The sequence below is a fragment of the Schistocerca nitens genome, chromosome 4 (assembly GCF_023898315.1).
Source record: "Schistocerca nitens isolate TAMUIC-IGC-003100 chromosome 4, iqSchNite1.1, whole genome shotgun sequence".
NCBI classification, from domain to species: Eukaryota; Metazoa; Arthropoda; class Insecta; order Orthoptera; family Acrididae; genus Schistocerca; species Schistocerca nitens.
The window spans coordinates 15,652,263-15,664,552 of record NC_064617.1 but is presented as its reverse complement, the minus strand read 5'-3'; the positions used below and the strand labels follow the sequence as shown (position 1 = coordinate 15,664,552).

Genomic DNA, 12,290 nt, shown 5'->3' with positions numbered 1-12,290 from the left:
ATTCTATCCTGTTCCCAGCCCATGGACGTAACCCACCTGATTCCCCCCCTCGGGCAGATTTACCGGTTGGGCTCCGCCTTGCGTCTCTTCATCGTGATTTTCAGCTTCCTTCTTTGTCCTGTCTCCCATGCTCCCTCCCCAATACCCCCACTTGGTTAGTTCCTCGGCCCCAAATTCGGATGGATCTCTGCCGAGGTCCGAAAGATTCCATTCCCCCGATGGTGTTCTGTTGTTTTTTCTGCCGAATTTTATGGGAGTTTCTGGATGCTGTTGCTTTTTACACCGATGGCTCTAAATCTGCTGATTGTGTGGGATATGCCTTCACATCCTCTGTGTCATTTCCTGCCACCTACATGTGGGTTGTTTAATGTGGAATTGACGGCAGTTTCTCAGGCCCTTACTTTTATTAAACAGTCACAACACAACCGCGTTTTGTTATGTATGGACTCAGTGAGTGGCCTTCTGGCTATTGACTGTTGTTTTCCCCACCATGCCTTGGTCTCGGCCATCCATGACCATCTTGCTGATCTTCACCATCCTGCTTGTTCCGTTAATGTCATTTGGGTCCCTGGCCATGTGGACATCCAAGGTAATGAGCTTGCTGATCGTTTGGCTGGGGAAGCAGTCACTTACCCCCCTTCTCTATAACCCCTCCTGCAGTGGGTTTACGGCTTCACATCAAATCCCACTTCGCACAATCATGGGCCAACTCTTGGGAGGCTGCCTCCCTGTCTTATAAAACTTCGTGCAATTAAGGTGACACCAGTCCTGTGGCATCCTTCCTCCTGCCTCTCCTGAAAGGCCTCAACCACCATGTGTCGTCTCCGCATCGGCCGTACCAGGCTGACGCATGGTTTTCTTTTGCGCAATGAGCCACCCCCACTTTGTGGTTGTGGAGCCTTCCAGTCAGTAGCCCGCATTTTGGTGGAATGCCCCCTTCTTTCAGCTCTGCATACTAAGTACAGACTTCCCCGCACCTGACCTTTAATGTTGGCTGATGATTCCCAGATGGTTGAAATGGTTCTCAGTTTCCTCCTTGAAAGTGGTTTTTATTCTGTTTTAAGGTTTTTAATCTCACTCTGGTTTGGGGCAGGGCGGTGAGGGTTGAGGTGTCTCCCACTGTAAGTGTGTTTGGAGATTCCTGACTCCCCTCCCTGGCCAAAATCCTCTTTTCTTTCCCTTTTACTCTGTTTTTATCACTTTTTAGAATTGTTTAGTCTCCTTTTTGCCTACGCACTTCTACATTCTAGCGGTTGAACGCTTTTAAATGACAGGTGGTCTTGCCTCTACTGCTTCAGAGGTGGGATATTTCCTGCCTCTAGCATAGCCTTGGGTTTGCTCTCTTGTTGACTTCCCTCATTTTGTTTTTACCATTGACGACACGATTGCACTTTTACGATTTTTAACCACATTTGAAACAAGGGACTGATGACCTTGCTGTTTGGTCTCTTCAACCCCAATAAACCAACCAACCAACCAACCAACTAAGCAGTTCAGCTATGCTGTGTGTAGCGGTTCCACATATTTTATTTATTTCTTCGTTTGTTGTCTTCAGTGTCGACGTACTGCATCACTACACTGGCTGAAAAATGTGTTGCGGAAGTACAACACAGACTACTTTATATGATGTAGCCGACAGAGGTACAGTTTAAATGATGTAGCCGACAAGAGACCAGTTGCATTTCACTGTATTTTACTTTCATTTTTCACAACCTCCAATGTTACACAGTTATATGGTCAGTGCATGATTGTTTAACTTTAGATAAGCCTCATTAATAGTTAGCAGGTGAACCGTCCACATACTGCTACAATAGTTTACGGTTGAAGATCTATGAACAGTAAAAGCCTAACCACAAAGTTCACAGTTCTTGAAGATTAATTAGGTATGTATTGAGCAGACACTTGTCACTGTATTAACACCCTGCCTAATTGTGTAACACTTATTACACTGTTAAGTTGAGGCATTGTTGTCACTCTAACCAACACAGATTCCTCGTCTGAAACTCGGCAGTGTACTGACTGTGTTGTGACGAAAAACCGGCCGGGCCCTTATATACTCTCACAATAATAGGTACTGAACTTGCACATTGTTTGAAGTTAAATTTACAGAAATTACAATTAAAACTTACTTCAAACGATTAACTGAATGCATTGAAAAATTGGTTCTTTTTATCAGTTTCTTCTACTACAAGGGTTAAGCCAAATTGTCTGTTTAAGTCATGAAATTAACAAATATAGTTATGCAAACAGTACTGTTAATTACTTTAGAATTAATAGTAATTGGTGATCTAAATGCGCAGGTAGGCAAAGAAAGGCTAGGGAAGGAGGTGATAATTGGCTCATTTGGATGTGGGAGGAAAAATGAGGAAGGAGAGAAACTGGTTGATTTCTGTGAAAGAAACGGCCTGATTGTGGGCAACACATGGTTCCGTAAAAAGAATAGCCAAAAGATAACGAGATATGGATGGGATGATAGACGGACGAACACAGTCATCGATTACTTTCTGATGGAAAAGAAAAATCAGAGACAGTTGATGGGTATAGCTGCACTCCCAGGAGAGGCTTTTGATGGAGACCATTGAGTGGTGGTGGCAAAGATGAGATTTGATGAATTGAAAGACATAAAGGAAGAAAGGGAAAATAAAAGTGTGGAAACTAAAGGATGACATGGTACAAGAAAAGTTTAATGAGTTACTTAAACATAAAATCCCAACACCAAGTACGGCAATGTGGAAGAGGAATGGGGTAAGTTCAAAGAAGTGTTTGTAAGCTCTGCTGAGAAGACCTGTGGCAGAGTGTCCGGAAGGGTAAAGGAGAAAAAGGTGACACCATGGTGGAATGAGAGGGTGAAGGAGGCAGTAAAAGGAAAGAAGAAAGCCTCCTGTGAATGGGACAGAGACCGAACAGCTAAAAGTAAAAGGAAATACCAGGATAGTAAAAATAAGTGTAATAAAATGGTAGCAGAAGAAAAGAGGAAAAGCTCGGAGAAATTCACCCGAGAGTTGGAGAAAGATGTCACTAGTGGTAAGAGGATGATATATGTAATTACAAAGAGTATGAGGAAGGAAAAAAACATGCACAAAGGTAGTGAAAGGGGAAAGTGGAGAGCTATTAATGCAACCAGAGGAGATAAGGAAAAGCTGGAAAGAGTATTTTGATAAATTACTAAATGTAAAAAACGGCAATGGAAATGGAATGGAAGTACAGCAGGGGGGCAGGGGTCTGGAAGAAGTGGAGGATATAACGATGTTAGAAGTGGAACTAGCTCTGAGAAAAATTAAAACAGGAAAGGCACCTGGGATAGATGAAATTACTGTGGAGATGATAAAGGCAGCTGGACTACAATGACTATATAGACTAATAAGATGCATTTGGACCCAAAAATGTGTACCTGAAGAAGGGGAAAGGGAATAATAATACCAGTTTTCAAGAAGGGTGAGAGGAAAGTATGTGACAGCTATTGAGGGATCACACTCATATCCCAAGTAGCAAAAATAATGGAGAGGATACTGGAAAGAAGAGTGAGAGAAAAAGTGGAAGGGCAGTTAGAAGAGAAGCAGTATGACTTTCGTCATGGTAGATCAACAGTGGACCCAATCTTAAGAATGGGATGGTTGATGGAAAGACATTGGGAGTATGGGAAAGATCTGGTGATGACATTTCTTGACCTAGTGAAAGCATATGACAGTGTTCCCAGGGAAAAGGTATGGGCAACCTTGAAGAGAAAGGGAGTTGGAAAGCAGACACTTGAAGTCATCCAGGCAATGTATGAAAAAAGCTCTAGTTGTGGGCAGACATCAGTTGGAAGAACTGAATGGTTTAAGAATGTTACGGGACTAAGTCAAGGAAGTGTGATATCACCACTGCTATTTATAAGGGCGATGGATGAAATAGTCAAAGAGATAGAGGAAGGGGGATGAAGCTGTTACTACTTGCTGATGATATTGTGGTGTGGGGAACAAGCAGTAAGGAGGTACAAAAACAGACAGACATCCTAAATGATAAGGTCGAGAAATATGGAATGAAATTTAGTGTGGAGAAAAGCAATACCATGGTTGGTAACCAGAGGGGATAGAGAGGGCAAGGGAAAAATTCATATTAAGGAACGGGATACTGAAAGAGAGGACAACTTTAAATATTTGGGAAGTGTGTTAATGGGGAATGTTCATTTGGAGACAGAAATTGGCAAAAGAATACAACAGAGTAGTACATTTTACCAGTGTGTGAGGGGCTTGGTGTGGGGAAGGGAAGTGCCACTGGGGTGCAAGCTGGTGTTGTACAAGACTTGCTTCATACCCATACTAATTTATGGCTCAGAGACTTGGACTATGACTAGAAGAGAGGAGAGTAGGATCCAGTCCAGTGAAATGAAGTTTCTGAGAAGTATGCTAGGGAAGACAAGGAGAGACAGAGTGGAAAATGAAGATGTTAGGAAGGAAATTGGAGTGGAGAAGTTGACTGAGAAAATTGAAAATAATAGATTAAAATGGTGTGGGCATGTGAGGAGGATGGGAGAGGGAAGAATACCAAGAAGAATGATGGAGTTCAAGATTGAGGGCAAGAGGCCAAGAGGAAGACCGAGAACAAAATGGATTGATACAATATAGATGAGTTTAAGGAGGAGAAACCTGCTATGGAACCAAATTCTGGAAGAAGAATGGTGGAAAGACCGAGTAAAGTGGTTAAGTACCATTGATACCCCCAACCCGACCATTTGCTGTATAGAGGGGAAACGAAGATGATGATGATGATGATGATGATGATGAATTAAGGGCTCACACTCAAGGGTTTCCTTGTGAGTCTTGCCAAAACAATCTCACCTGCAACTTGGGTTCAAATTACTGATATCAATATAATAGAGGGAAACATTCCACGTAGGAAAAATATATCTAAAAACGAAGATGATGTGACTTACCGAACGAAAGCGCTGGCAGGTCGATAGACACACAAACAAACACACACACACACACACACACACACACACACACACACACACACAAAATTCAAGCTTTCGCAACAAACTGTTGCCTCATCAGGAAAGAGGGGAAGGAGAGGGAAAGACGAAAGGATGTGGGTTTCAAGGGAGAGGGCAAGGAGTCACTCCAATCCCGGGAGTGGAAAGACCCACCCTAGGGGGAAAAAAGGACAGGTACACACACACATATCCATCCACACATACACAGACACAAGCAGACATATTTAAAGACCAAATATGTCTGCATGCGCCCGCACATGTGCGGACGGACATGCGTGCGTGTGCGCGAGCCCACACCCGTCCCTCCCCCCCCCCCCCACTCCCCCCCCCCCAAGGCATGTCCCCCCACCCCCGGGACCGGAACAACTCCCCACCCTCTCCCCCAAAATATTTTCCTTTTTACCGTAATCTGCTATACAATTTTATCCCGCCTATATATATACTCAATAATACGTAACCCACTTCCAAACCATAACCAAAAAAATTTTTTTGCCGCTTTCAACACTACCGCCGCTATAAAATCCACCATTTCTAGTTCACAAACAGTTCCTTTCACCTTTTAAACAACCATTTCGGCTAGTTCCAATAACTTTCGCTTTATTTCCATTTACGTTTTTTCCCACATCACTGATAATTTTTATCCGCTTCCCACAGGTTTTAACATCATTTTTTCTTCGTCTGACAATTGTTAGCCTCATTTTCATAATCTGCCACCACAAAACCACTCCTTTTAATACATTACACGCAGTTTTTTCGAAATTTACCCGAATTTCTCCGTCCCCCCCCCCCCTCCAAAGGCAAGTCCCCCCGCCCACGGGACCGGAACAACTCCCCACCCTCTCCCCCAAAACCCACATCCCCCCCCCCTCCGACGAGGCAACAGTCCGCTGCGAAAGCCCGAACCCCGCGTGTGTGCCTGTGCCTGTCCGTGCGTTGCCGACCCGCCAGCACCCCCACCCGGCAAGTCACATCATCTTTGTCTTTTTATATATAAAAACAAAGATGATGTGACTTACCAAATGAAAGTGCTGGCAGGTCGACAGACACACAAACAAACACAAACACACACACAAAATTCAAGCTTTCGCAACAAACCGCCGCCCCACCAGGAAAGAGGGAAGGAGAGGGAAAGACGAAAGGATGTGGGCCCCAAGGGAGAGGGCAAGGAGTCACTCCAATCCTGGGAGCGGAAAGACCCACCCTAGGGGGAAAAAGGACAGGCACACACTCGCGCGCGCGCACACACACACACACACACACACACACACACACACACACACACACACACACACACACACACACACACACACACACACACACATCCATCCACACATACACAGACACAAGCAGACATATTTAAAGACAAAGAGTTTGGGCAGAGATGTCAGTCGAGGCGGAAGTGAAGAGGCAAAGATGATGTTGAATGACAGGTGAGGTATGAGTGGCGGCAACTTGAAATTAGCGGAGATTGAGGCCTGGTGGGTAACGGGAAGAGAGGATATATTGAAGAGCAAGTTCCCATCTCCGGAGTTCTGGCAGGTTGGTGTTAGTGGGAAGTATCCAGATAACCCGGACGGTGTAACACTGTGCCAAGATGTGCTGGGCGTGCACCAAGGCATGTTTAGCCACAGGGTGATCCTCGTTACCAACAAACACTGTCTGCCTGTGTCCATTCATGCGAATGGACAGTTTGTTGCTGGTCATTCCCACATAGAATGCATCACAGTGTAGGCAGGTCAGTTGGTAAATCACGTGGGTGCTTTCACATGTGGCTCTGCCTTTGATCGTGTACACCTTCCGGGTTACAGGACTGGAGTAGGTGGTGGTGGGAGGGTGCATGGGACAGGTTTTACACCGGGGGCAGTTACAAGGATAGGAGCCAGAGGGTAGGGAAGGTGGTTTGGGGATTTCATTGGGATTAACTAACAGGTTACGAAGGTTAGGTGGACGGCGGAAAGACACTCTTGGTGGAGTGGGGAGGATTTCATGAAGGATGGATCTCATTTCAGGGCAGGATTTGAGGAAGTCGTATCACTGCTGGAGAGCCACATTCAGAGTCTGATCCAGTCCCGGAAAGTATCCTGTCACAAGTGGGGCACTTTTGTGGTTCTTCTGTGGGGGGTTCTGGGTTTGAGGGGATGAGGAAGTGGCTCTGGTTATTTGCTTCTGTACCAGGTCGGGAGGGTAGTTGGGAGATGTGAAAGCTGTTGTCAGGTTGTTGGTGTAATGGTTCAGGGATTCCAGACTGGAGCAGATTCGTTTGCCACAAAGACCTAGGCTGTAGGGAAGGGACCGTTTGATGTGGAATGGGTGGCAGCTGTCATAATGGAGGTACTGTTGCTTGTTGGTGGGTTTGATGTGGACGGACGTGTGAAGCTGGCCATTGGACAGGTGGAGGTCAACGTCAAGGAAAGTGGCATGGGATTTGGAGTAGGACCAGGTGAATCTGATAGAACCAAAGGAGTTGAGGTTGGAGAGGAAATTCTGGAGTTCTTCTTCACTGTGAGTCCAGATCATGAAGATGTCATCAATAAATCTGTACCAAACTTTGGGTTGGCAGGCCTGGGTAACCAAGAAGGCTTCCTCTAAGTGATCCATGAATAGGTTGGCGTACGAGGGGGCCATCCTGGTACCCATGGCTGTTCCCTTTAATTGTTGGTATGTCTGGCCTTCAAAAGTGAAGAAGTTGTGGGTCAGGATGAAGCTGGCTAAGGTGATGAGGAAAGAGGTTTTAGGTAGGGTGGCAGGTGATCGGCGTGAAAGGAAATGCTCCATCGCAGCGAGGCCCTGGATGTGCGGAATATTTGTGTATAAGGAAGTGGCATCAATGGTTACAAGGATGGTTTCCGGGGGTAACAGATTGGGTAAGGATTCCAGGCGTTCGAGAAAGTGGTTGGTGTCTTTGATGAAGGATGGGAGACTGCAAGTAATGGGTTGAAGGTGTTGATCTACGTAGGCAGAGATACGTTCTGTGGGGGCTTGGTAACCAGCTACAATGGGGCGGCCGGGATGATTGGGTTTGTGGATTTTAGGAAGAAGGTAGAAGGTAGGGGTGCGGGGGGTGGGGTGTCGGTGGGGTCAGGAGGTTGATGGAGTCAGGTGAAAGGTTTTGTAGGGGGCCTAAGGTTCTGAGGATTCCTTGAAGCTCCGCCTGGACATCGGGAATGGGGTTACCTTGGCAAACTTTGCATGTGGTGTTGTCTGAAAGCTGACGCAGTCCCTCAGCCACATACTCCCGACGATCAAGTACCACGGTTGTGGAACCCTTGTCCGCCGGAAGAATGACGATGGACCGGTCAGCCTTCAGATCACGGATAGCCTGGGCTTCAGCAGTGGTGATGTTGGGAGTAGGATTAAGGTTTTTTTAAGAAGGATTGAGATGCAAGGCTGGAAGTCAGAAATTCCTGGAGGGTTTGGAGAGGGTGATTTTGAGGAAGAGGAGGTGGGTCCCACTGCGACGGAGGACGGAACTGTTCCAGGCAGGGTTCAATTTGGATGGTGTCTTGGGGAGTTGGATCATTAGGAGTAGGATTAGGATCATTTTTCTTCGTGGCAAAGTGATATTTTCAGCAGAGAGTACGAGTGTAGGACAGTAAATCTTTGACAAGGGCTGTTTGGTTGAATCTGGGAGTGGGGCTGAAGGTGAGGCCTTTGGATAGGACAGAGGTTTCGGATTGGGAGAGAGGTTTGGAGGAAAGGTTAACTACTGAATTAGGGTGTTGTGGTTCCAGATTGTGTTGATTGGAATTTTGAGTTTTTGGAGGGAGTGGAGCTGGAAGTGGGAGATTGAGTAGATGGGAGAGACTGGGTTTGTGTGCAATGAGAGGAGGTTGAGGTTTGCTGGAAAGGTTGTGAAGGGTGAGTGAGTTGCCTTTCCGGAGGTGGGAAACCAGGAGATTGGATAGTTTTTTGAGGTGGAGGGTGGCATGTGCTGTTCTAATTTACGGTTGGCCTGTAGGAGGATGCTCTGAACAGCCGGTGTGGATGTGGGAGAGGAAAGATTAAGGACTTTTATTAAGGATAGGTGTTGACGGGTGTGTTCATTGGCTGAGTTGATGTGTAGGTGAAGGATTAGGTGGGTGAGGGCAATGGATTGTTCAGTTTGGAACTGGTATAGGGACTGATGGAAAGAAGGGTTGCAGCCAGAGATGGGAACTTTAAGTGTGAGGCCTTTGGGGGTAATGCCAAATGTCAGACAAGCCTGAGAAAATAGAATATGGGAGCGTAATCTGGCTAGGGCGAAGGCATGTTTGCGGAGGGAATGTAAATAAAACTTAATGGAGTCGTTGTGGGGGTGTTGTGAGAGTGACATGGTATTAGAAGGTGAAAAGTGTAACATGAGGCTGAAATGAAAATGAAAATAAAAATATATGGGGAGAGATAAAGGTGAACTGGAAAGTAACTGGAGATCTGGTGTGAAAAAAGGCGAGAAGGTGTTGGTTACAGCTGGGCTATGTTGGACTTGGGTTGGTAGAAAGGTTAGATGGTTGTGTTGCCGCCAAAACACGTTAAAGGACGGAGAAATTCGGGAAAATTTTGAAAAAAACTGCGTGTAATGTATTAAAAGGAGTGGTTTTGTGGTGGCAGATTATGAAAATGAGGCTAACAATTGTCAGACGAAGAAAAAATGATGTTAAAACCTGTGGGAAGCGGATAAAAATTATCAGTGATGTGGGAAAAAACGTAAATGGAAATAAAGCGAAAGTTATTGGAACTAGCCGAAATGGTTGTTTAAAAGGTGAAAGGAACTGTTTGTGAACTAGAAATGGTGGATTTTACAGCGGCGGTAGTGTTGAAAGCGGCAAAAAAATTTTTTTGGTTATGGTTTGGAAGTGGGTTACGTATTATTGAGTATATATATATAGGCGGGATAAAATTGTATAGCAGATTACGGTAAAAAGGAAAATATTTTGGGGGAGAGGGTGGGGAGTTGTTCCGGTCCCGGGGGCGGGGGGACTTGTCTTGGGGGGTGGGGGGTGGGGGGAGGGACGGGTGTGGGCTCGCGCACACGCACGCATGTCCGTCCGCACATGTGCGGGTGCAGGCAGACATATTTGGTCTTTAAATATGTCTGCTTGTGTCTGTGTATGTGTGGATGGATATGTGTGTGTGTGCGAGTGTGTACCTGTCCTTTTTTCCCCCTAGGGTGGGTCTTTCCACTCCCGGGATTGGAGTGACTCCTTGCCCTCTCCCTTGAAACCCACATCCTTTCGTCTTTCCCTCTCCTTCCCCTCTTTCCTGATGAGGCAACAGTTTGTTGCGAAAGCTTGAATTTTGTGTGTGTGTTTGTGTTTGTTTGTGTGTCTATTGACCTGCCAGCGCTTTCGTTCGGTAAGTCACATCATCTTTGTTTTTAGATATATTTCACCTGCAACTTGAATTTTTATGTTGGTGGGATTGAGTTTTTTGTATACTGTGGCAAATACACTAGCTCAGTACGCCATCTCCATTTCACATTAGCCTCCATTTCACTTCAGTTGCACATTTGAACTGCCAACAATTAATAGACCTCTACCCTTTGGCATTTGCCCTCTCTTGACGTGGGACAAAACACGTTTTCCCCAAAACAGGTGAAGTGAGTCCTACTGGCTCAGTTTGTTACAGTGAAAGAGAGCACTTTGAACTTGTCAGTTAGAAGGGTCGGTATAACACACTAAGCCCTGCCTGGTCCCTGTCCACCCTATACAGGATTGCTAGATCTACCATTCAGTTGCCACTCACAGCCAAGTGGATGAGTAGTGATGGATCATCACGTACTATTTGCAGAGAAAACAGGATGCACAGGGGAGGTTAGTACTTAAGGTACATTTAGTACTAGTTCCACAGACACATGGCTCTTAGGAGTTCTTCCAACACACCAATTAGCACCAGCTGCCAATTGTTTGACTAGTCACAGTGATTCCCAGCTGCTTATGAACGTCAACCAACTCATTCCATGTCAGGGAACAGCATTCAGAGGGGGGAGGGGGGGGGGGGGGATGTAGTTTGGCTCGTGCCATGTATTATGGGACAGTGAAGACACAACTTGAACTATGCGTACTGATTATTTTTTAATCTGTAGAGCTAAAAAATTACTAATTCCTTATAAGAACTGAACCATAACACAGACTGAGATTTCAATTAAAGCAATAGAAATTACTATTTTCTTAAAACTTTGTGAGGTTAATTATAGTTGTTAGAAAACATGAAAATAAGGTTAATTTACAATTTAACAGAAAACTAGATGTAACACAATATGTTGTTACAACATTTGCTACAGAAACTAAATCACAGATGCTGATTTACTACAAACTAGGCTATCCACAGACAATAGTCTCAAAAATGTATATTTATTTGTGATAATGTACTATGAAATTTGCGGTGATTTATTCTTTGGTAGTAATATGGTGATTAAAGTGATGTAGCAAAGGATTAGAAATTTTTAAATAAAGTTTAAGTAATTGTGTAAAAGTAATGATGAAACATTTGGATAAAGATAAATAAAAGTAGTTGATGCACCCTATGGGATTTGAGCCCACAATATTCAACATACTAATGTAACGACGAAGCTGTGGTTCCATTCCAAACTTCATGCTATTTTTAAGGCTCAGAGGATGGCAAGAAACTATTCAGTTCTTTTTCGTCTGTGAATAATATTAGGAAATAACAAGAGAGCTACTGACTGTAAAGATGGCCTGCTGAGTTGCAAGGAAGGACCAATCACTTGCACTATACATATGTTTGGGTAATTAAGAGAATTTAGTGGATAAATTTTGTTTTGTTGTATATGATATACAGGTAATTAATTTTGCAGACACGTGGATGTTTGGTGTGACTTTGTGGGAAATGCTGACTTTCGGAGAGGAACCCTGGCCAGGCCTGGATGGTGCCCAGATTTTGCGCAAAGTAGACCGTGAGGGTGAGCGACTGCCGCAACCTAATGCCAGCCCCCCAGAAATGTATCGCCTGATGCTCCAGGTACAGTGTCTTCAAACTATAAATAATAATGAAAATATGTAATTTTACAATTAAAACTGTAAGGTGAACAGGTATAGATTTTAGTGTACATGCTAATTGTTTTTACCCACTTTCTTGACACTGCAGCAATACTAAAAATTACATGCAGCTCTGGATATTCTGTCTGTTGTGCTGCAATAACAAAATAGAATACTTTTGGATTTATGTTCTCACAAATTATACAGTTTATGATGGAACCTTTGAAAAGTGGTGCCTCATAGTTTATAATTTATATAGTGCGACATGACTTTACAGCCTCACAATGGTACTGTTATTGACATTTCCATGAAACAGTGATGTGTCACTGAGAGTATAAGGT

The 12,290-nt window shown here is 44.5% G+C and overlaps 1 protein-coding gene across 3 annotated transcripts in view; it reads left to right on the top strand.

Moving 5' to 3' along the window:
- The window catches only part of LOC126253587 (activated CDC42 kinase 1), a 566,545-nt gene that overhangs the window by 221,976 nt on the left and 332,279 nt on the right, over window positions 1–12,290 (top strand). For all 3 annotated transcript variants that reach the window (XM_049955017.1, XM_049955019.1, XM_049955018.1), the window contains exon 7: window positions 11,769–11,932. In XM_049955017.1, coding sequence (XP_049810974.1) covers window positions 11,769–11,932 — 164 coding nt within the window. The remainder of the gene's footprint in view (window positions 1–11,768; window positions 11,933–12,290) is intronic.